Here is a 25,617-nt window from a genome sequence, read left to right on the forward strand (position 1 = left end):
AACTGTGTCAATTCCCATTTTGAATTTGATTCCCCATAATTTAATCCCACCCCTCTCCCGAACACCCTAGCATTTACTTCTTTTACAACCCCATCTGTAAATATATTAAACAGCCATGGCGACATTACACATCCCTGTCTAAGACCTACTTTTACCGGGAAGTATTCTCCTGAAGGAGGGGTGTTAATGTTGCAGTTTAAAAACTGTAGTGTAAAGCACCCTTCTGGCAAGACAGTGATGGAGTGAATGATGGTGAAAGTTTTTCTTTTTCGGGCCACCCTGCCTTGGTGGGAATCGGCCAGTGTGATAAAAAAAAAAAAAATTCTCCCTCTCTTCTACACACCCCAACCTGAGCCTCACTATCCTCATAAAAACTCTTAAGAGCATTTAGTAACTTACCACCTATTCCATATACTTGCAACATCTGCCACATTGCTCCTCTATCCACTCTATCATATGCCTTTTCTAAATCCATAAATGCAATAAAAACTTCCCTACCTTTATTTAAATACTGTTCACATATATGCTTCAATGTAAACACTTGATATACACATCCCCTACCCACTCTGAAACCTCCTTGCTCATCCGCAATCCTACATTCTGTCTTACCTCTAATTCTTTCAATTATAACCCTACCGTATACTTTTCCTGGTATACTCAGTAAACTTATTCCTCTATAATTTTTACAGTCTCTTTTGTCCCCTTTCCCTTTATATAAAGGGACTATACATGCTCTCCGCCAATCCCTAGGTACCTTCCCCTCTTTCATACATTTATTAAACAAAAGTACCAACCACTCCAACACTATATCCCCCCCTGCTTTTAACATTTCTGTCATGATCCCATCAGTTCCAGCTGCTTTTCCCCCTTTCATTCCACGTAATGCCTCACGTACCTCCCCCACACTTACATTCTGCTCTTCTTCACTCCTAAAAGATGGTATACCTCCCTTGCCAGTGCAGGAAATTATGGCTTCCCTTTCTTCCTCAACATTTAAAAGTTCCTCAAAATATTCTCGCCATCTACCTGATACCTCCCTCTCCCCATCTGCTAACTCCCCTACTCTGTTTTTAACTGACAAATCCATACTTTCCCTAGGCTTTCATAACTGGTTTAACTCACTCCAAAATTTTTTCTTATTTTCATTAAAATTTCTTGACAGTGCCTCTCCCACTCTATCATCTGCTCTCCCTTTGCACTCTCTCACCACTCTCTTCACCTTTCTTTTACTCTCCATTTACTCTGCTCTTATAACACTTCTGCTTTGTAAAAACCTCTCATAAGCTACCTTTTTCTCTTTTATCACACCCTTTACTTATCATTCCACCAATCACTCCTCTTTCCTCCTGCCCCCACCCCACAAGCTTTTGCCCCACATTCTAATACTGCATTTTTAAAAATATTCCAACCCTCTTCAATCCCCCCACTACTCATCTTTGCACTAGTCCACCTTTCTGCCAATAGTCGCTTATATCTCACCCGAACTTCCTCCTCCCTTAGTTTATACACTTTCACCTCCCTCTTACTTATTGTTGCCACCTTCCTCTTTTCCCATCTACCTCTTACTCTAACTGTAGCTACAACTAAATAATGATCCGATATATCAGTTGCCCCTCTATAAACATGTACATCCTGGAGCCTACCCATCAACCTTTTATCCTCCAATACATAATCTAACAAACTACTTTCATTACGTGTTACATCATACCTTGTACATTTATTTATCCTCTTTTTCATAAAATATGTATTACTTATTACCAAATCTCTTTCTACACATAGCTCAATTAAAGGCTCCCCATTTACATTTACCCCTGGCACCCCAAATTTACCTACTACTCCCTCCAAACATTTTTACCCACTTTAGCATTGAAATCCCCAACCACCATTACACTCACACTTGATTCAAAACTCCCCATGCATTCACTCAACATTTCCCAAAATCTCTCTCTCTCTCCTCTACACTTCTCTCTTCTCCAGGTGCATACATGCTTACTATAACCCACTTTTCACATCCAATCTTTATTTTACTCCACATAATCCTTGAATTAATACATTTGTAGTCCCTCTTTTCCTGCCATAGCTTATCCTTCAACATTATTGCTACTCCTTCTTTAGCTCTAACTCTATTTGAAACCCCTGACCTAATCCCATTTATTTCTCTCCATTGAAACTCTCCCACCCCCTTCAGCTTTATTTCACTTAAAGCCAGGACATCCAGCTTCTTCTCATTCATAACATCCATGCACATTCAGACTTCCCACTTCGACAATTTTCTTCTTCTTATTCTTTTTAGTAATGTTTACAGGAAAAGGGGTTACTAGCCCATTGTTCCCCGCATTTTAGTTGACTTTTACAACACGCATGGCTTACTGAGGAAATATTCTTATTCCACTTCCCCATGGATATAAAAGGACAAGTAATAAGACCAAGAACTATTAAGATGAAATCAAAGAAAACTCAGATGAGTGTGTATAAATAAACGTGTACATGTATGTGTAGTGTGACCTAAGTGTAAGTAGAAGTAGCAAGACATACCTTTAATGTTGCATATTTATGAAACAGACAAAAGACACCAGCAATCCTACCATCATGTAAAACAATTACAGGCTTTCGTTTTACACTCACTTGGCAGGATGGTAGTACCTCCCTGGGCGGTTGCTGTCTACCAACCTACTACCTACAACCTTCAAAAAAAGGTTCTCTACCATTTTATAAGATTTTTTTTTTTTTTTTTTATTTTTTTAATTCTTGGACCCTGGCTGTGACTCTTGAGGTTTGGCCTCTGGACTCTGAAAGAGTATTTGTAGAAATACACTTACTGTACTGTTAAAGTCACTTACCATGTTGAATGACCCACAAAAGATTAATACTTCATAAAATACAATACCATGTAGATTAAAATAAAATTTTAAGAGTATTTCTAGACTAGGGTGTATTGAGCACTTGTGATGCATGTTAGAATGATCTTGTAGAATATTTTCAGGTATATTGTAGTACCAAGTATTTTCCATTGAACACAAAATAGAAAAAAATATGAAGGACCATAATCAGTAACCTCTGTTGGAAATGAGAAACAGTAATACATGTATAATAATTCTGAAGAGGAGTTGCAGAGGTTGGTGGATGAGTTTGGTAGGGTATGTAAAAGAAGAAAATTAAAAGGGATTATAGGAAAGAGTAAGGTGATGAGGATAAAAAAAAATTAGGTAACAAAAGAAAAGGATATCAGATTGGAGGGAGCAAGTATGGAGGTGAATGTATTCAGATATTTAGTAGTGGAAGTGTCGGCAGATGGGTCTGTGAAAGATGAGGTGACTCATAGAATTGAAAAGGGTAAAAAGGTGAGTGGTGTACTGAGGAGTCTGTGGAGACTACCTAAGAACTTTGTCCATGGAAGGAAGGAAGGGAATGTATGAGAGTATAGTTATACCAACTTCCATATCTGCCACATGTTTTTCCTAAAATCACTAATTAATTTTTTTATAGAAATTTCTTAATTTCCTTTTTTTTTGTTATATAGAAGCATTGTGTCCTAGGTCTTTTAAATAGTCAAAAGTATTCTGCACACAAAATTCTTTCATTATACACTAAGCTCTCAATTTATTGATTTTGGAAATATATAGAACAAAGTCCATTGGGTTAATAGACTGGAAATAATGGACAAAGAATTGTCAGCTATTTTCATAATGCTGCTAAACAATCCCATGGCCCAGACCACAGCTGATATGCTTCTACCTTGACTCAGAGAGGATTTCCCCTCCTGTCTGCTGCTAGTCTTGCAACATTGCATAGCTCCAGACAGTGCACGAGAGTGCAAAAGATATAGAGCTGAAGATTTTCAACCCCATATGCCTTATTCTGCATTGAGTTACATGTATGGACAGCTGTTTTGCTTGGGGAATATATTCTTAGTAATTAAGGGACAGATATTTATTTTCTTGAAAAAGTTTTTTCCACTCGAGAGAGTATCGTTTTCCAAGGATTCGTAGTAGGATACAGATGGAGCACAGTAAGGTCAGACTAGGCTTCTAGTGAAGATTTTTTATTATTCTTGGAAGTCTGTTCTGACCTTATTATGCCCCACTGTATCTTTATTATTATTATTATTTTTACCTATTAGGAATTCTCTTAATTTTGATGAGTGTCTCCTTGAAAAATCAAACCGAGAATATTCATTTGCCTCCTATATTTTTTATACCACACTTGCCATCTCCCACTAAAGTTAGGCATTTTTATACAGTAATATAATTACACTTTCAAGATTTCTTCACTTTGGTTTGCATAAATTAACCCTTTGACTGTTTTGGTTGTATATATGCGTCTTACGAGCCGCCGTGTTTGACATATATACAGTGGACCCCCGCATAACGATCACCTCCGAATGCGACCAGTTATGTAAGTGTATTTATGTAAGTGCGTTTGTACGTGTATGTTTGGGGGTCTGAAATGGACTAATCTACTTCACAATATTCCTTATGGGAACAAATTCGGTTAGTACTGGCACCTGAACATACTTCTGGAGTGAAAAAATATCGTTAACCGGGGGTCCACTGTACACTCAAAAATTCTAGTGTCTTCAAACCAAGCAGGAGAAAGCTGGTAGGCCCACATGTGAGAGAATGGGTCTGTGTGGTCAGTGTGCACCATATAAAAAATCCTACAGCACGCAGTGCATAATGAGAAAAAAAAAAACCGACTGTGTTTTTGGATTAAAACGCCGACTTTGTGGTGTATTTTCGTATAGTATTTATGGTTGTATTCTCGTTTTCTTGGTATCATTTGATAGAATGGAAAACATATTATAGAAATAGAGGTGATTGATTGGTTTTACTATGAAAAGAACCTTGAAATGGAGCTCAAAGTAGGGGAAATGTTTGATTTTTGCCGATGTTCAAAAGTAAACAAATGTCATTGTCCAATAAATGTCCAACTAGCCATTCTAATATGCAGTCATGAATGGGTAGACATTATTTATACAATTATTACAATATTGCAGTAGTCTGCATAACAGTAAATCATGAATGGGTTGATACACAAATAACCCATACATAACATAGAAGAGAGGAGCTTACGACGATGTTGAGGTCCGACTTGGACCATTTACAAAGTCACACTAACAAGAAGGAGAGCAGGATGGGTATATATAGGCAGGAGGTTCTATTAGTAGTAGTTGACATTATTTATACAATTATTACAATATTGCAGTAGTCTGCATAACAGTAAATCTTTTGTTTGAATAAAGATTCAAAATAGAAAGCAAGAGTAATATCAGAGGGGCCTGGAGACATGACTGATGAACAAAGAAAATGTTATTTTAGAGCCAGGAATGTTTGCATTGTTCATTCTGGATCCTATTTTGAAATTGGCTTATTTTTTAATTTTCATGAAATTGACCAAATTGCCAATTTCTGACCACTTTATTGGGTAGTTGAAATCGGTAAATGGGCAGTTTCTTGTACTCACTCGATAGAACAAATGGAGTTCTAAAGAAATAGCTATGAGTTTGGTCGACTGGAACAAGGGAATTAGCCGAAAATAGGACTCGAAGTGGGCGAAACTGCCAATTCGTAAATACTGCCGAGGTCACTAACTTCACGAGAGCGTAATTCCGTAAGTTTTCCATCAAATTTCGTTCTTTTGGTGTCATTACCATCGGGAAAAGATTCTCTATCATTTCATAAGAAAAAAATAATTTTTTTCTTCAAAAATTTTCGACACCAGGAGACACCTCAGGATTTGGGGTTGCGACAGTCAAAGGGTTAATGTTGTGTCTATAAGCAAATGTAAGCTAGATAAAAAGAAATAGGAAATAAAATAAGAGAAAATCTTCATTATCATCACAACAATGTTATGTATTTTTTGTTGTTATTAATAAAAATTAATTTAGTGGATTAAATTTTTTTAATCTGTTTAATTTAGGGCAGGATAATCAGAATATTTTTATTGTATATTATTGTATTACTGTATGTGAAATAAGCTTTTTAATAGTCCACAAGTATGTTTATGGAATTATAGAATTATGTATCAATATGTTTTATAATGATTACGATAATCTATTTTGAAGGAGAACGTGTTTAATTTTATGAAGTTGTTAGTTGCATCTAGCATTATCATCATTTGTATGTGTTATTTGTCAGCATCTGTTATTTTGCTAATTACAGTTGTTACAGTACAAACATTTTGTCATGGAATCTTAGTTGTTCGTAGGGATATAGGTAAGTTCAATATTGCTTTCTTGTATTAATTCATTTAGAAGAAAAATTTCCCAGAGGCAAATATTATTGGGTTATTGCAGTGCCACATTTCAAGAGGGTGCCTTGAAACAGGTGAAGGGCTATTGGTCCAAGGAACTAGAGCTGCTCTCCAGTTTCTCAAATTGTACTGAATTACCTTCCATTCCTTAGACACTCTATAACCCCTACTCCCCTCAAGGGAGATTCCTTGAGGCTGGTGAGGGGCTCTTGATCTAGGGAATTAGATCTGTGCTCTGGTTCCCTGAATTGAGTCTGAATACCTTCCTTCCCCCCCCCCCCCTTCCCACATGCACTGTATAATCCTGTGGGTTTAGCACTCCCCCATGATTATAATAATATAACTCCTACTAGTTTAGTGCTTCTCCATGGCAATAATAATGAAGTACATGAAGTACAGTGGAACCTCGGTACTTGAACAATTTAGTATTCAAACACTTCGTTTGGTAAAAAAAAAAAATCGCTCGGTAGTCATCTGTTTACTTGGCACTCGACCAAACAAACATGACCTGCTGGAACTTCGCTGTAAACTGTTTCGTGTTTCTTCGCGTTTTTTGGTGTTTTTTTTATATTACAGTATTTGTATAAATAAGTCACCATGGACCTAAGAAGATTAGTGATAACGGTCACCCAAAAAGAACATTGGTTGGGAAAAATTTGTTTAGTACTTGAACAGTTCGACACTCGAACATTCTTTTGGAACAAATTAAGTTTGAGTACTGAGGTTCCACTGTACTATCTCAAATAAGTTTGTGTAAAGTGGTAAATTTGAAAGTTGCTCTTGCAGGAAACCTTGATTTAACAGACTTAAGAAATACAGGACAAATTCCACTGGGTCATTACAGTTGTAAATTACAAAGTCCATTTACTAGCTAGAGAATTGTCTGTTGTTACAATCGCTGCAAAAACAGTCATCTCTATCCACCACAATAACCATTTGCTCCTCCCTGTTAGTCCATTACAGCTTGATCCAATGCACCTTACACTGATGCATATGTGACCAGAAATGCATTTTCTCAAAACTTATATTACTGTACTGTACTAATCTAAGTTTATTGTTCTTTTAGACATGCAGTCTGTGTGTGTGAGGGGGGGATGGAGGTGGAGTGGGTGGATGTGGGTGGGGGTGTGGTTTTGTGTGTGTGTGTGTGTGTGTGTGTGTGTGTGTGTGTGTGTGTGTGTGTGTGTGTGTGTGTGTGTGTGTGTGTGTGTGTGTGTTGGGGTGGGTGGGGATGTACTCGCCTAGTTCACCTAGTTGTACTCACCTAGTTGAGGTTACAGGGGTCAAGTCCAAGCTCCTGGCCCCGCCTCTTCACTGGTCGCTACTAGGTCACTCTCCCTGAACTGTGAGCTTTATCATACCTCTGCTTAAAGCTATGTATGGATCCTGCCTCCACTACATCACTTCCCAAACTATTCCACTTCCTGACTACTGTGTGTGTGTGTGTGTGTGGGTGCACCTGTTCATGTAGTTGATGGTTGACTGGTAGGTATGATGGACAGATGCTTAACAAGTAGGTAAAACACACATTGAGGCACAGCAAGGTGAGCCTTGGTATGATCACACCTTGATAAATGCTCTACTTTTACCAACTTCACCTGTAATTTGGTGAAGATCTCCCAGCATCTTATTCAGTACTGTATAATGAAGTTGTTGGACATCATTGTATACAGTATTTGCTACTAGATTAAGTACAGTACAGTATTTGTTATTTTGTTGCAGTACAGTATGTGTTAATGTGCTAAACACCGTATTTGTTAATATTTCTAGATCACTAATTTTTAATAATTTGTTGAATGCCCCTCAAGCATTTAACACTAATTATTCTAATCGTATTTTTAACAGGTCATTGGGTACTACATGTGTCAGTAATTGCAGCTTACTAAGATTTATAATCAATTGTGAATGTAATTTGAATATGTATTTGTGTATTTACATAGCAATTTTAGCTTCATAATATATGGATATTGCAAATTGCATATTATACTCTAATGCACCAATTGATCTTATTATTTTTGCAACATTGGCTGTGTGCATGATATACTTGCATGCTAGTACTTATATACACTGCATTGGCTTTATTGCTTTGGATGCAAGAGATCCATGATACTGGTTTGTACATATGTTAATGGGATTAACTCAGAGATGGTTCATTTGTTATCAGTTTAGCTTGTTATTTTAGCATTTATTGAAGAGTTTTATTTAGTGCTTGAATGAGTGTCATCATCTCTGATATAACATGGGAAACCACTTGTGTATAACAAGAACTACAAGAGATGTGCATGTTCCATCCTCTGACACTTCACCATGTGTGTGTGTTCCATCCTCAGACATACTTCACCATGTGTGTGTGTGTGTGTGTGTGTGTGTGTGTGTGTGTGTGTGTGTGTGTGTGTGTGTGTGTGTGTGTGTGTGTGTGTGTGTGTGTGTGTTCCATCCTCAGACACACTTCACCATGTGTGTGTGTTCCATCCTCAGACATACTTCACCATGTGTGTGTGTGTGTGTGTGTGTGTTCCATCATCAGACACACTTCACCATGTGTGTGTGTTCCATCCTCTGACACACTTCACCATGTGTGTGTGTTCCATCCTCTGACACACTTCACCATATGTGTGTGTTCCATCCTCTGACACACTTCACCATGTGTGTGTGTTCCATCCTCTGACACACTTCACCATGTGTGTGTGTTCCATCCTCTGACACACTTCACCATGTGTGTGTGTTCCATCCTCTGACACACTTCACCATGTGTGTGTGTTCCATCCTCTGACACACTTCACCATGTGTGTGTGTTCCATCCTCTGACACACTTCACCATGTGTGTGTGTTCCATCCTCTGACACACTTCACCATGTGTGTGTGTTCCATCCTCTGACACACTTCACCATGTGTGTGTGTTCCATCCTCTGACACACTTCACCATGTGTGTGTGTTCCATCCTCTGACACACTTCACCACGTGTACAGGAGGGCACTGCTTTACAGCACTTCTCTTACAGTGTTTCACTAATGCAGTGGTTTTTAGTTATACCCATTCTTCATTTATTCACCACTCACTATAAGCTAAGGATAAAAATATTTTAAGGTAAGTAATGTGTGTACAGTAGGACTCCTGTATCTGTGGGGGATATGTCCCAAGGACCTGCCCTGGATAGTAGTGAACCCCCCATATACATGTATATGTAAGTCCTATACATAACTTACAAAGTTTAATATATTATGCACAATAAGTGGAGAATTATCACTCTTTGACTGATGGGAAGCACTTCACAGCTTCTCTTAGGCTTTGAAGAACTAGCATCACTACTTTTGCAATCTGAGGCCATTATTAAGCAAAATTAAGGGTTACTTTTGGGTAATGGTAAACTGTGGATAACTGAAACTGTGGATACAGGACCCATGGATACCAGGGTTCTACTGTACTGTATATATAGCTTTTAGGCCTAGCTCTATTGCTCACTTTATATATGATAGTGTGAACATGTTATCAGGCTTTTATATGCATTTGAAAATGATATAAGGCTAAGTTTCACTTTACAGTGATTTTCACTTTGCAACAATATCCCGGAACCTAACCTGTTGTATAAGTGGGGCCCTCCTGTTTATGTTCCATCTTGTGATACACTTCACCATGTATGTGTGTGTTCCATCCATCACACTTCATCATGTGTGTTCCATCTTCCAACATACTTATTACATATCTAATCTTGAAATGTACACATCTCATTTTTTTGCTGCAAGTCATTTTTCAATACAAGTGGTTTCTCACCTCTTTGCCCTATATCATTTTATTACTAAATATCTTTCTTTTCCTTTTGCTTATTTAAAGGAATTTTATGTGTATATTTGCCACTTGCCTCGGTGGGAGACGGCCGACTTGTTGAAAGAAAAAAAAAAAAAAAATTGCCACTTGCATATCTAGAGGCATCTGCAGAATTAATACCTGTAATTTTATAATTAATTTTGATATAATTGCAAAGTTTAATTTAGTAATTACCTAATGAGCCTTGATTCTTCGAAATTGTTAAGAATTGCTATATCAGTTTAATATATTCTTACTTAAATGTTTTAATGTTTAAAGTCCCACTAATGTTGTATTGGCAGGGATAATGCATGTTATAACTGAAGCATTAACATATTGGAATACAATAATTTTGTAACATTCCACTGCACTAAAACTGTAAGACAAAATGGAACGTTTAAAGTTTATTATAAAAAAATAGTACAGTACAGTGCTTTGATATTACTTCAAACCCAAACAGTAAGTCTATATTTTAATCTCTGTTGTTTAATTTATCAGTCGCTACCACTAGTATGTTTCTTATATTGTACATATGCAGCCAGGGAGTTCACCTGCATTATATGTTTTACACCTGAGTAAACCTCTGGTGCTCACACTTGACTCTGGAGCAGGTCATGGAATTTTAATTTATAAAAGTTCAAAATTAAAGTTTTTTCATTGTTTGAATTTTAAAATTTCATGAATTTACTTAAACTTTGGCTACATTTAGATTTACAACATCTCTATTGTGAATAAGGTGGACAAAAAAATATACATAAAAAAATCACTTCAATTCTTTGAATATGTGCATTGGTAACTAGTGCCATTCTGTATAATGTGTGTGTGTTTCTTTAGAAACATTTTTTTTTATATTTTGTGATGATGGGATGGTGTTCATATTAAGAATGCTCTAAGTTATTCAATACTAATCAGTGCAGCAATGCATTTTTAATTTGGATAAACATTAAAGATTGAATGACTTGGTAACTAACATTTTAACATGCCGTTAAAAAACTGAATGTATGAAATATATTTGGCATAAATGTAAAAATCTTGATTAAATAGGGTTAATAGAGAGATTTAACCCTTAAACTGTCCAAACGTAGATCTACGTTGACGTGCGTAGTGCTACGACCATTATTTTCTCCATTTGAAAGCATGTAAAATTGGATGTAGATCTACGTACGGAGCACTGTGCACGTCAACGTAGATCTACATTTGGACAGTTTAAGGGTTAAGACCTTTAGGAACTAATAGTGGAGGGTCAGTAACATTGATATGGCTGTAGGGCCTGTTGATGAGCATTATTAGGTAAGGGGTTGGCATTTATGTGATAATAGTTAATATGAGGGTGTTTAAGAGTGATGCAAGAGGTAAAAAGTGCAGTATAGCTCCAAAAATCTGAAATGGTGAGGACTTCAGTCTTTTTAGTATTTATATTTTTAGGGAAAGCTAAAACCAGAACCAGACAGTTACCATTATTTAAAATTAATAAAATATCCGTACATACAGCAAATTTATATGTCACATACTGTACAAAAGATAACTCAGTTTGATAAGAAAAACAAATAAATCATCAGTATGAAAGTGTCATAATAAAAAAAAAATCCACTTTTCTGAATAACTTTTGACCTCTTACAATATAAAAAAAAATCAAAAGACTTTATTAACCCTTTCACTGTTGAGACCCCTGCTCACAAACTTGCTCTCAGTGTCGAAGAATTTAAACAAAAATTATTTTTTCTTGTGAAATGATAGAGAATCTTTTCCCGATGGTAATGACACCAAAAGTATGAAATTTGATGGAAAATTTATGGAATTACACTCTTGTGAAGTTAGAGGTATCGGTGATATTTATGCATTGACAATTTCGCCCACTTTGAGCCCTATTTTTGGCTAATTCCATTGTTCTGGTCGTCCAAACTCTCAGCTGTTTCACTAGAACTCCATTTGTTCTGTCAATTGAGTACAACAAACCGCCCATTTACCAATTTCAACTCTAAAATGATCAGAAATTGGTAATTTGGCCAATTTCATACACAATTTAAGGCCAATTTCAAAATAAGGTCCAGAATTAACAATACAAACATTCCTAGCACTTAAATAACAGTTTCTCTGCTCAATAGTCACATCTCCAGGCCTGTCTTATATTGCGCTTACTTTCCATTTTTAATTTTTATTCACGCAAAAAATAGAAGATTTACTGTTATGCAGACTACTGCATTACTGTAAAAATGGTATAAATAATATCAGCGCATTTGTGAAAGCATATTAGACCTGCCAGTTGACATGTATTGGACACATGACGTGATTTGTTTACTCTTGAACATCGTCAAAAATCGAACATTTTCGCTAATTTGAGCTCAATTTTAGTCCGTAGACCATTCAAAATCATCTCTAGTTCTGTAATATATCTTCCATTCTATCAAATGAGACCAAGTAAATGAGAATACAACCATAAATGCATGTACCATACAAAAATACACCGCAAAGTCGCTGTTTTAAACAAAAAAGTTTTTTTCCTCATGCACTGTATGCTGCAGGATTTTTTTTTTATACTGTGAACACTGACCACTCAGACCCATTCTCTCATATGTAGGCCTACCAGCTTTCTCTGCATGATTGGAAGCCACTAGAATTTTGGCGTTACATTACGGGACTGACAGTGGCTTGCAAGCTGTAATATTACGGGACCAACAGTGAAAGGGTTAAAAAATTACAAAATTAAATTTATTGTCAATGATGGTACAATAAAAAATTTCTTAAGTTGTTGGAAAATTTTGCTGTAATGCAAGATTTTATTTTTTTAAATTTTCGTCAATAGGAAATTTAGGTCAGTTTTGGTGTCCTTGATTTCTTGGATTTTGGAGTTGTGCTGTAAATGATTTAAAAAATCTGAAAAGATATTATTAGGATGTCAGATGTGAGTATTAAAACTAGTTAAGAAAAGCTTTGGGAAAACTGCAGATATCACTAGACAAAAATGTCATGAGAGTAAGTTCTTTTAGTGGAAGTGTAAATCAAAGGTGAATGTGAGAACTGTATGATGTGCAGTGGCCAAGTGTGGTTCACTGTGAGAACTGTATCCACAGATCATTGAAAAAAAAAAAAAAATGTTCAGACCAGTATTCTTGAATATAATCTTACATAAAGTATGTACTGCTACTATAGTATTTATTATTTATTATTATTATTATTATTATTATTATTATTATTATTATTATTATTATTATTATTATTATTATTATTATTATTATTACTACTACTACTACTACTACATAGTACTGCTTTTTGTGTACTAATGCAGCAGTCAAATATAAAAGGTAAAATACACACTTTAACACAAAATTAGTATGTGTTTTGGTGGTATATATTCATTTTTGTGGGTTATTGGAGAAATTAGATGAGCCATTTTTGTTAAATACTTTACAGTTACTAAGATGTCAAGATGACAAGTAGGATTTTTCACTGTTGTTGGTCATTTATTCTCTAATATTTATTAGTTTTTAGTATTTACAAAATGAGTGAATGATACAGTAATTTGTTTTATATGCTGTACATCCAGCTTTCATTTAATAGTTTTCTTGTAGTTTTGTTAAAGTCAAACTTTATTATTTGATAAAAATTACATCTACTGTATACATTACATCAAGCACTGATATAACCAGTATTTAATTGAAGAGAAAACTTTTATACAGTACATAAGTACAGTACTGTACTTGCATTTTGTATTGACAATAAAATTCGGTAGTTTTAATTTTCAGTTTTTTCTTCTCAGGGTTTCTCAGAAGCAGAAGAGACAGAAAAAACAAAGAGAAGAAAGTTAAGAAAAAGAAAGATGCAGATTCTTCTAGTAATAAAGAGGAGAAATCAGACAAGTAAGACTGTAGCACCTTGGTCAGTCCTGCTCTTTTGTAATTACTGCCGAGCATGTCAGTACCATATAGCAACCTGGCCTTATATCATGATGGTTTCTTTATGTGATATTCCCCTTTGATTTCTTAATGCTTCAAGACTTTTTAGAAATCTCTTTTCTGTATTTTAAGACGTAAACTGTTGGTATCCCACCATATTGAAAGTCCCTTCTGTGTTGGCATTTTTTAATTTTTTTTTTTTTTTTTATTATCACACCGGCCGATTCCCACCAAGGCAGGGTGGCCCGAAAAAGAAAAACTTTCACCATCATTCACTCCATCACTGTCTTGCCAGAAGGGTGCTTTACACTACAGTTTTTAAACTGCAACATTAACACCCCTCCTTCAGAGTGCAGGCACTGTACTTCCCATCTCCAGGACTCAAGTCCGGCCTGCCGGTTTCCCTGAATCCCTTCATAAATGTTACTTTGCTCACACTCCAACAGCACGTCAAGTATTAAAAACCATTTGTCTCCATTCACTCCTATCAAACACGCTCACGCATGCCTGCTGGAAGTCCAAGCCCCTCGCACACAAAACCTCCTTTACCCCCTCCCTCCAACCCTTCCTAGGCCGACCCCTACCCCGCCTTCCTTCCACTACAGACTGATACACTCTTGAAGTCATTCTGTTTCGCTCCATTCTCTCTACATGTCCGAACCACCTCAACAACCCTTCCTCAGCCCTCTGGACAACAGTTTTGGTAATCCCGCACCTCCTCCTAACTTCCAAACTACGAATTCTCTGCATTATATTCACACCACACATTGCCCTCAGACATGACATCTCCACTGCCTCCAGCCTTCTCCTCGCTGCAACATTCATCACCCACGCTTCACACCCATATAAGAGCGTTGGTAAAACTATACTCTCATACATTCCCCTCTTTGCCTCCAAGGACAAAGTTCTTTGTCTCCACAGACTCCTAAGTGCACCACTCACTCTTTTTCCCTCATCAATTCTATGATTCACCTCATCTTTCATAGACCCATCCGCTGACACGTCCACTCCCAAATATCTGAATACGTTCACCTCCTCCATACTCTCTCCCTCCAATCTGATATTCAATCTTTCATCACCTAATCTTTTTGTTATCCTCATAACCTTACTCTTTCCTGTATTCACCTTTAATTTTCTTCTTTTGCACACCCTACCAAATTCATCCACCAATCTCTGCAACTTCTCTTCAGAATCTCCCAAGAGCACAGTGTCATCAGCAAAGAGCAGCTGTGACAACTCCCACTTTGTGTGTGATTCTTTATCTTTTAACTCCACGCCTCTTGCCAAGACCGTCGCATTTACTTCTCTTACAACCCCATCTATAAATATATTAAACAACCACGGTGACATCACACATCCTTGTCTAAGGCCTACTTTTACTGGGAAAAAATTTCCCTCTTTCCTACATACTCTAACTTGAGCCTCACTATCCTCGTAAAAACTCTTCACTGCTTTCAGTAACCTACCTCCTACACCATACACTTGCAACATCTGCCACATTGCCCCCCTATCCACCCTGTCATACGCCTTTTCCAAATCCATAAATGCCACAAAGACCTCTTTAGCCTTATCTAAATACTGTTCACTTATATGTTTCACTGTAAACACCTGGTCCACACACCCCCTACCTTTCCTAAAGCCTCCTTGTTCATCTGCTATCCTATTCTCCGTCTTACTCTTAATTCTTTCAATTATAACTCTACCATACACTTTACCAGGTACACTCAACAGACTTATCCCCCTATAATTTTTGCACTCTCTTTTATCCCCTTTGCCTTTATACAAAGGAACTATGCATGCTCTCTGCCAATCCCTAGGTACCTTACCCTCTTCCATACATTTATTAAATAATTGCACCAACCACTCCAAAACTATATCCCCACCTGCTTTTAACATTTCTATCTTTATCCCATCAGTCCCGGCTGCCTTACCCCCTTTCATTTTACCTACTGCCTCACGAACTTCCCCCACACTCACAACTGGCTCTTCCTCACTCCTACAAGATGTTATTCCTCCTTGCCCTATACACGAAATCACAGCTTCCCTATCTTCATCAACATTTAACAATTCCTCAAAATATTCCTTCCATCTTCCCAATACCTCTAACTCTCCATTTAATAACTCTCCTCTCCTATTTTTAACTGACAAATCCATTTGTTCTCTAGGCTTTCTTAACTTGTTAATCTCACTCCAAAACTTTTTCTTATTTTCAACAAAATTTGTTGATAACATCTCACCCACTCTCTCATTTGCTCTCTTTTTACATTGCTTCACCACTCTCTTAACTTCTCTCTTTTTCTCCATATACTCTTCCCTCCTTGCATCACTTCTACTTTGTAAAAACTTCTCATATGCTAACTTTTTCTCCCTTACTACTCTCTTTACATCATCATTCCACCAATCGCTCCTCTTCCCTCCTGCACCCACTTTCCTGTAACCACAAACTTCTGCTGAACACTCTAACACTACATTTTTAAACCTACCCCATACCTCTTCGACCCCATTGCCTATGCTCTCATTAGCCCATCTATCCTCCAATAGCTGTTTATATCTTACCCTAACTGCCTCCTCTTTTAGTTTATAAACCTTCACCTCTCTCTTCCCTGATGCTTCTATTCTCCTTGTATCCCATCTACCTTTTACTCTCAGTGTAGCTACAACTAGAAAGTGATCTGATATATCTGTGGCCCCTCTATAAACATGTACATCCTGAAGTCTACTCAACAGTCTTTTATCTACCAATACATAATCCAACAAACTACTGTCATTTCGCCCTACATCATATCGTGTATACTTATTTATCCTCTTTTTCTTAAAATATGTATTACCTATAACTAAACCCCTTTCTATACAAAGTTCAATCAAAGGGCTCCCATTATCATTTACACCTGGCACCCCAAACTTACCTACCACACCCTCTCTAAAAGTTTCTCCTACTTTAGCATTCAAGTCCCCTACCACAATTACTCTCTCACTTGGTTCAAAGGCTCCTATACATTCACTTAACATCTCCCAAAATCTCTCTCTCTCCTCTGCATTCCTCTCTTCTCCAGGTGCATACACGCTTATTATGACCCACTTCTCGCATCCAACCTTTACTTTAATCCACATAATTCTTGAATTTACACATTCATATTCTCTTTTCTCCTTCCATAACTGATCATTTAACATTACTGCTACCCCTTCCTTTGCTCTAACTCTCTCAGATACTCCAGATTTAATCCCATTTATTTCCCCCCACTGAAACTCTCCTACCCCCTTCAGCTTTGTTTCGCTTAGGGCCAGGACATCCAACTTCTTTTCATTCATAACATCAGCAATCATCTGTTTCTTGTCATCCGCACTACATCCACGCACATTTAAGCAACCCAGTTTTATAAAGTTTTTCTTCTTCTCTTTTTTAGTAATTGTATACAGGAGAAGGGGTTACTAGCCCATTGCTCCCGGCATTTTAGTCGCCTCATACGACACGCATGGCTTACGGAGGAAAGATTCTTTTCCACTTCCCCATGGACAATAGAAGAAATAAAAAAGAACAAGAGCTATTTAGAAAAAGGAGAAAAACCTAGATGTATGTATATATATATATGCATGTGTGTGTCTGTGAAGTGTGACCAAAGTGTAAGTAGGAGTAGCAAGATATCCCTGTTATCTTAGCGTGTTTATGAGACAGAAAAAGAAACCAGCAATCCTACCATCATGCAAAACAGTTACAGGTTTTTGTTTCACAGTCATCTGGCAGGATGGTAGTACTTCCCTGGGTGGTTGCTGTCTACCAACCTACTAAAAATGATTTTATCTTTTAAAATGGTAGAGAATCTTTTTCTGAAGGCACTAACACCAAAAATTGAAAAATTTGATGTAAAACTTGATGAATTACACAAACATGAAGTTGAAGGGCAGAGAACACTTTATGCAATAATAAATTTGCTCATTTTAAGGTCAATTAATTTAAAATGAGAGGTTCAAAAAAAATACTTTAGTCATTGTATCCACCTTCCTTCTGTTCATTAACCTTTTGTTTCTGACATACCAGTACACAAATGCTGTTAACCCTTTCAGGGTCCAGACCACCAATCTGAAACGTGTCCACAGGATCCAAGAATTTAACCCTTAACCCTTTCAGGGTCCGTCCCGTAGATCTACGGCTTCACGTTGAGTGTCCAAACCGTAGATCTATGCCAAAATTCTAGCGCCGTCAAATTTAGTGCGAAAGTGCTCATAGGCCTACATGTGAGAGAACGGGTCTGCGTGGTGGGTGTGCGCCATAAACAAAAAATCTAGGCGCCCGCATAGCATTGTGGGAACACCGGCTCAGTTACCCTTGTTCACCATGCCTCATCGCAAGTCAGCCCTCACTCCCCGGAAAATTGGGACTCTCCTCTTCCTATCTGATAGTTCTGACACTGATGGAAGTGGAAATGAAGACGAATTCTACGGCTTTGATCAGTTAGTGACCGAAAAGAATGACCAGGATATCGATAATAGTGCAGAAAACCCTGACGATCCTCAACCTTCTACCTCTGGTGTGGGCACTCGTGACTCACGGTTGGTTGTTCCTCAACGCAAAAGAAAACTAATATTTTCGCGTAGCCAGGCCTCTGACTTCAGTAATGATGATGATAGTGACTTGGATTGTGATTTTATTGCGCTCGACGATCATTCGAGTAGTGATAGTGAGGAATCATATTCACCAGTGAAGCATCGGTATGTTCGCCGCCACATGCGCTCGGGTAGTGTACCCTATGCTGTGCCCAGGGGACGGAGTACATCCCGGAGTACATCCCGGAGTACATCCCGTGGCCCTACACCAGTTTTAGGTAGTGATAGTGAGGATGATGTGGCTACACTTGGCATGGATAGACCACAGGCATCAGTGGATGGTGGTAGTGGTGATGGTAGTGGCACCGCCATGCGTGACTCACCAGCCCACGCTGGGACCCACGCTGCTGACTCGTCAGTTCAAGGACAAAGCGGAGCGTCAGCCACCAGCCCACCACAACCACAACCACCCGCACAACCAGCCAATGATGTCCAGTATCCACCAGCAAACCGTATGTGGGATTGGCAGCAAAATCCCAATTTTGTTCCCAAGCCTCACCACTTTGATGACTCTCAAAGTGGAATTCTACCTACTTGTCCCCTTGGAACCACGGCCAATGAACTGGAATTCTTTGAATTATTCTTTGACCAGCCATTGATGGAAACTATTGTCAGGGAAAGTAATAAGTATTTTGAGTACACCATGGCAAATACGATCATATCACCACAGTCAAGACTACACAGGTGGAAAGAGACGACTGTTGCAGAAATGTATTTGCTTTTTGCAACAATAATGCTTATGCCTCATGTCTATAAGCATAATATAAAAGCATGCTGATCCACAGATCGGCTAATTTCTACCCCGGTCTTCAGTGAAATCATACTAGTGAACAGGTTTATCTTACTCTTACGTATGTTGCACTTCTCTGACAAAACCAGGCCTGACAGAAGTGACAGGTTATACAAGATTAGAAATGTTTTCATGTATCTGTTGGAAATGAATGGTTGTCCAGAGCAATTGTTGTCAATTGCTGGCTGGACAAATACTGTAAGGAAAATGCGGTAACATTCATTGACAACTGGGACCTCTTCTATGGCAGAAATGACATGTATGCCAGGGATGGGGTTCACTTATCTAGGTGTGGGGTGGGAGCACTGGCCAACGCAGTGGAGGGAGCTGTTAGGTCTTTAAACTAGGAATAGTTAGTGGTATGGGTTTTGGCGGGAAAACTGTGAAGTTGCAGGGTAGTAATATGAGAACTAGTAATAGGCAAAATGAGGTGGATATTGGAAAGCCAGTGGCACTAATTGACAAGGACAGTAATAGGTTTAGTGGAATAACAGAAAGGAGCAGGAAGGGTAAAGAGAGAGGAGGGTCTTTAAATATTTATTACACAAATAGTCGCAGTGCTAGGAATAAGATGGACGAGTTGAGACTAGTTGCTAGTGCAGGTAACATAGATATATTTGCCATTACTGAGACGTGGTTTAATTCAAAAAGTCGGGACATGCCTGCAGAATGTCACATTCAGGGTTTTAAATTGTTCCAAGTAGATAGAAGTATCGGGAAGGGGGGTGGCGTGGCATTGTATGTCCGAGATCGTTTGAACTGTTGCATAAAAACGGGTATTAAGTCTGAAGTAACACATACAGAGTCTGTTTGGATAGAATTTTCAGAGGGGCATGAAAAATTAATTTTAGGTGTGATATACCGTCCCCCAAATTTAGATAGGGACCAGGGGAGACTACTATGGGAGGAAATTGTTAGGGCCACAAGGCACGATAATGTAGTAATTCTAGGAGACTTTAACTTTAGTCATATTGATTGGAATTTCTTAACCGGGAATTTAGAATCATACGACTTCTTAGAAGTAGTTCAGGATTGTTTTTTGAAGCAGTTTGTGACAGAACCTACAAGGGGTAATAACCTGCTTGACTTAGTTCTGGCAAACAATGAATCCCTTGTTAATAATTTAGAAGTTTCAGAGGAACTGGGTGCTAGCGACCACAAATCAATTACATTTAGAATTGAATGGAAGTATGATAGTAGGGATAACTCAGTAACAGTCCCAGATTTTCGCTTAGCAGATTACGATGGGCTTAGAGAACACTTATCATCTGTTGACTGGGGTAACGAAGAGAGCTATCAATATGACAGTTTTCTGAGCACAATACATGCTGCTCAAAGAACGTTTATCCCTTACAAGGAAATTAGATCAAATAGAAATGACCCAAAATGGATGAATAATAGGCTGAAATATCTACTAGGGCATAAGAAAGGAATTTATAGGCGTATCAAAAGAGGCGAGGGTCATCTTATGAATCAGTATGTTGACATTAAGAGGGACATTAAAAAGGGGATAAGAAAAGCTAAAAGGGACTATGAAATTAAAGTTGCTAGGGATTCTAAAACTAACCCAAAAAGTTTTTTCCAGGTCTATAGAACAAAAGTCAGAGATAAGATAGGTCCCCTTAAAAATAACTATGGGCATCTTACTGACAGAGAATGAAATGTGCTCGATTTTAAATAATTATTTTCTCTCGGTTTTTACACAGGAAGACACTAATAATATTCCGGTAATTAATTTTTATAGTGGATCAGAAGAAGATAAATTATGTAACATCACAGTCACTAGTGAAATGGTTGTGAAGCAGATAGACCGACTGAAGCAAAATAAGTCACCGGGTCCTGATGAGGTTTTTTCAAGGGTTCTAAAGGAATGCAAAATGGAAGTCTGTGAACCATTAACTAATATTTTTAATTTATCTCTTCAGACAGGTGTAGTGTCTGATATGTGGAAGATGGCTAATGTAATTCCTATTTTTAAAACAGGGGACAAGTCGTCACCGTCAAATTACCGCCCAATAAGCCTGACCTCAATTGTAGGCAAATTACTAGAGTCAATTATAGCTGAGATTATAAGAAGCCATCTCGATAAGCATAGCTTGATTAATGATACTCAGCATGGATTCACAAGAGGCCGGTCTTGTCTAACTAATTTATTAACGTTCTTCAGTAAAGCTTTTGAGGCTGTTGACCACGATAAAGAATTTTATATTATTTACTTAGATTTTAGTAAGGCATTTGATAGAGTTCCGCACCAAAGACTGTTGAAGAAAGTAACAGCTCATGGAATTGGGGGAAGGGTGCTCACGTGGATCGAATCATGGCTCACAGACAGGAAGCAAAGAGTGTCCATAAATGGGGTTAAATCCGAGTGGGGATCAGTAACAAGTGGCGTTCCACAGGGATCAGTCTTGGGCCCGTTGTTGTTTATAATATATATCAATGATCTTGATGAAGGAATTACTAGTGATGTGAGCAAATTCGCCGATGACACGAAGATAGGTAGGATAATTGATTCAAACGTAGATGTTAGGGAACTTCAGGAGGATTTAGACAAACTCTACTCTTGGTCAGAAAAGTGGCAGATGCAGTTCAATGTAGATAAATGCAAGGTTCTGAAGCTCGGGAGTGTCCATAACCCTAGCACTTATAAGTTAAATAATGTAGAACTTAGCCATACAGATTGTGAAAAGGACTTGGGGGTTATGGTAAGCAGCAACCTTAAACCAAGACAGCAATGCCTAAGCGTACATAATAAGGCAAATAGATTACTGGGATTTATATCAAGAAGTGTAAGCAACAAAAGTGCAGAGGTCATACTGCAGCTTTATACATCATTAGTAAGGCCTCACCTAGATTATGCAGCTCAATTCTGGTCTCCATATTACAGAATGGACATCAATTCGTTAGAAAACATTCAGCGTAGGATGACTAAATTAATACATAGCATTAGAAATCTTCCTTATGAAGAAAGATTGAAGACTCTTAAGTTACATTCACTTGTTAGACGAAGAATGAGGGGAGACCTGATCGAAGTGTATAAGTGGAAGATAGGTATTAATAAAGGGGATATTAACAAGGTCTTGAGGATATCTCTCCAAGAGAGAACCCGCAGTAATGGATTTAAGTTGGATAAGTTTAGATTTAGAAACGATATAGGAAAGTATTGGTTTGGAAATAGGGTAGTTGATGAGTGGAACAGTCTACCTAGTTGGGTTATTGAGGCTGGGACTTTGGGTAGTTTCAAATTTAGGTTGGATAAGTACATGAGTGGGAGGGGTTGGATTTGAGTGGGACTTGCACATCAGAGCTTATTTCTTGGTTAGCATTGAAAATTGGGTTGGTCAAATGCTTGTTAGTGGGATGAATTGTAAAGGACCTGCCTAGTATGGGCCAACAGGCCTGCTGCAGTGTTCCTCCTTTCTTATGTTCTTATCTCAAACAAAAGTTCAGCATATACTTTTATCCATTCAAGAATCTTGTAATTGATGAGTCTTTGATTTTGTTCAAAGGTAGACTGTCATTCAAGCAGTATATACTGTGACAGTGGCCTGGTGTTGGATATTGTTGTATACACGGGAAGTAAAACATTGAAAGATACCAAGATGTTATTGGGTATCTCAGGTGACGTAGTGAGAAACATGATGGCACCTTATCTTGGTAAGGGGCATACATTATATACCGATAACTGGTATACAAGCCCATTACTCAGTGATTTCATGCGAGTGAACAAGACAGATGTGTGTGGCACAGTGCGTTCTAATCGTAAACATATCCCCAGGCTCAGTGCAGGTGCTCGTGGTGATGACGTGCAGGTGTTTACTGCCAATGACATCATGGCATTACGGTAGCATGACAAATGAGATGTCACATTGTTGACAACCATTCACCGTAATGAAATGCAAGACAACTTATAATGAAGTACCAGGTAAGAACACCTGCTATACAACAAGGTCCTCGAATTACTCAGGATATACCCAAGCGTTTGAGGAGGGAAGGTGATCATTTCATAATACAGCTTCCTTCAACTCAGAAGAAATTTGCTCAGAAGAGATGCATCGTCTGTGCACAAACAAAACGACGGCAACAAAGACGCAAAGACACTCAGTTTATGTGTGAGGAATGTAAGGTGCTTCTCTGCATGGTGCCTTGTTTCAAGGAGTTCCACAAGCTCCAGCAGTTTTAAAACCATGTCCAGTGATTGTAAATATGTAAATATATGATAGAACATTAGTATTATACAATATTTGTGCATGTTTATTGTAATAAACAACAGTGGTAAACAATAATATGATAATAACTTTAGTGCGGTTATTGTGTTCAATACAGTGAGTTTATCATGTGGGAGTTCGACACGTGGATTAGGTAAGAAATACTCACGTAGGCTGGTATTACGTATAATTACAGACAAGGTGGAGTGCGCCCTTACAGCCGTACCTATCTCTCTCGCTCCACTCGTAACACTGACTGACTGGCCGCCCAGTACCCATATGTGAGAGGGTCTTTGAATACTGCCAGGTCAGCACATGAGTTCAGACAGTGACTCAGGCAGAGACGGTTGGTCGTGAGTCAACTGGCAGAGTGGTTACTGGTAACTGGTTACTACTACTGAGAGCTCGTGGAAGACGTGTAATGATGCACAAAGCATGGAGGAGCAGTTGGATGACAGGAGACAGGCTGGATGATAGGCTGACTGGCGTTCACTTCCACAGTCTGGCTTACTGACTGGCTTAATTGCAAAATCCGGGTCAACCCCTCGGAGATTGAAGCAATTAGCACACGAACTAAGCCAGGAAGCTTGAAACGGCTGCAACAGGCTTGCAGGCTGAAGGTAGTGAGTGAGGGTAAGGCGGCTGGCTGGAGGTTCACCTTTGACCCTGCCGGCTACTCACAAACAGACTTCTAACGTCTTGAATTACTCGTAAAAACTAAATCCACGCTCCACACCGGTGCCACCATTTATCATGTGGGAGTTCGACACGTGGATTAGGTAAGAAATACTCACGTAGGCTGGTATTACGTATAATTACAGACAAGGTGGAGTGCGCCCTTACAGCCGTACCTATCTCTCTCGCTCCACTCGTAACACTGACTGACTGGCCGCCCAGTACCCATATGTGAGAGGGTCTTTGAATACTGCCAGGTCAGCGCATGAGTTCAGACAGTGACTCAGGCAGAGACGGTTGGTCGTGAGTCAACTGGCAGAGTGGTTACTGGTAACTGGTTACTACTACTGAGAAGTTTATATATATATATTATATACAGTATTGGTCTCTCAGGCCCCAAATGTTAGTAGGAATAGAAAAAAATTGGAAAAGAAAAGAAAAAAATTAAAAAAACACTAAATAATGTTATGCGCGTATGTGGAATTCGTCGATGTTGCCGCCACCACATCATTTTTGACAAACTTCTTGGCACTGTATCTCGGTAAGTACTTATCAGATTTTTTTTTGTCTTATTACCTTCACAAAAATATGCTCTTTAATTCTGTAAGAATTTTTTTTTTTTTTTTTTTTTTTTTTTTTTTTTTTTTTTTTTTCCAAAATTTCTTGGACACTGGAGCACCACTTCAGATTTTGGCCTTGGACCCTGAAGGGGTTAAATGGTCCAAATGTATACATGTATATACGTTTTTTCGACATCTGAAAGTATGTAAAAAAATGTAATCTTTTTTGTTTTACATTTGAAAACGTGTAAAAAAAACTTTTATCTACATTTTCTTTTTTGTTATTGAAAATATGTAAAAAAAAAAGTAGATCTACTGTTGTAGCAATGTGAATTTGAACGTCGATCTGTTTGGACCGTTTAAGGGTTAAAAAAAAATTATTTTTTTCTTATGAAATGGTAGAGAATCTTTTACTGAAGGTAGTAAAACAAAAAGTATGGAATTTGATGGAAAATTGACAGAATTACATTATCGTGAATATTATTGTTAGCAACACTTACACATCGGCGATTTTTCCCCATTTTGATGGCTTTTTTAGGCCAATTACATTGTTCCAGTTGACCAAATTCTTAGCTATTTTGCTAGTATACCTTCTATTTTATTGCTTGAGCACAAGAAACTGCCCAATCAACTATTTCAACTGTCTAATAAAGTGATGAGAATTTGGTAATTTGGCAGTTTTTCACTAAAAAATTACAGGAAGGTGTAAGCAGTGTTTTTCCAGTGACCAGTGGAGAACATGTTCAGTGGTGATAAGTTCCAGTTGCTTAGGTATGGAAAGAATGAAGAACTCAAAAGAAACACTGTATACAATACACAAGAGGATCACCAGA

The 25,617-nt window shown here is 38.0% G+C and overlaps 1 protein-coding gene across 1 annotated transcript in view; it reads left to right on the plus strand.

The window, feature by feature from the left end:
- The window catches only part of LOC128689238 (F-BAR domain only protein 2), a 528,956-nt gene that overhangs the window by 158,559 nt on the left and 344,780 nt on the right, over positions 1 to 25,617 (plus strand). The window contains 1 exon segment of the mRNA XM_070086397.1: positions 13,814 to 13,913. Coding sequence (XP_069942498.1) covers positions 13,814 to 13,913 — 100 coding nt within the window.

Source organism: Cherax quadricarinatus, chromosome 18 (assembly GCF_038502225.1).
Source record: "Cherax quadricarinatus isolate ZL_2023a chromosome 18, ASM3850222v1, whole genome shotgun sequence".
NCBI lineage: Eukaryota > Metazoa > Arthropoda > Malacostraca > Decapoda > Parastacidae > Cherax > Cherax quadricarinatus.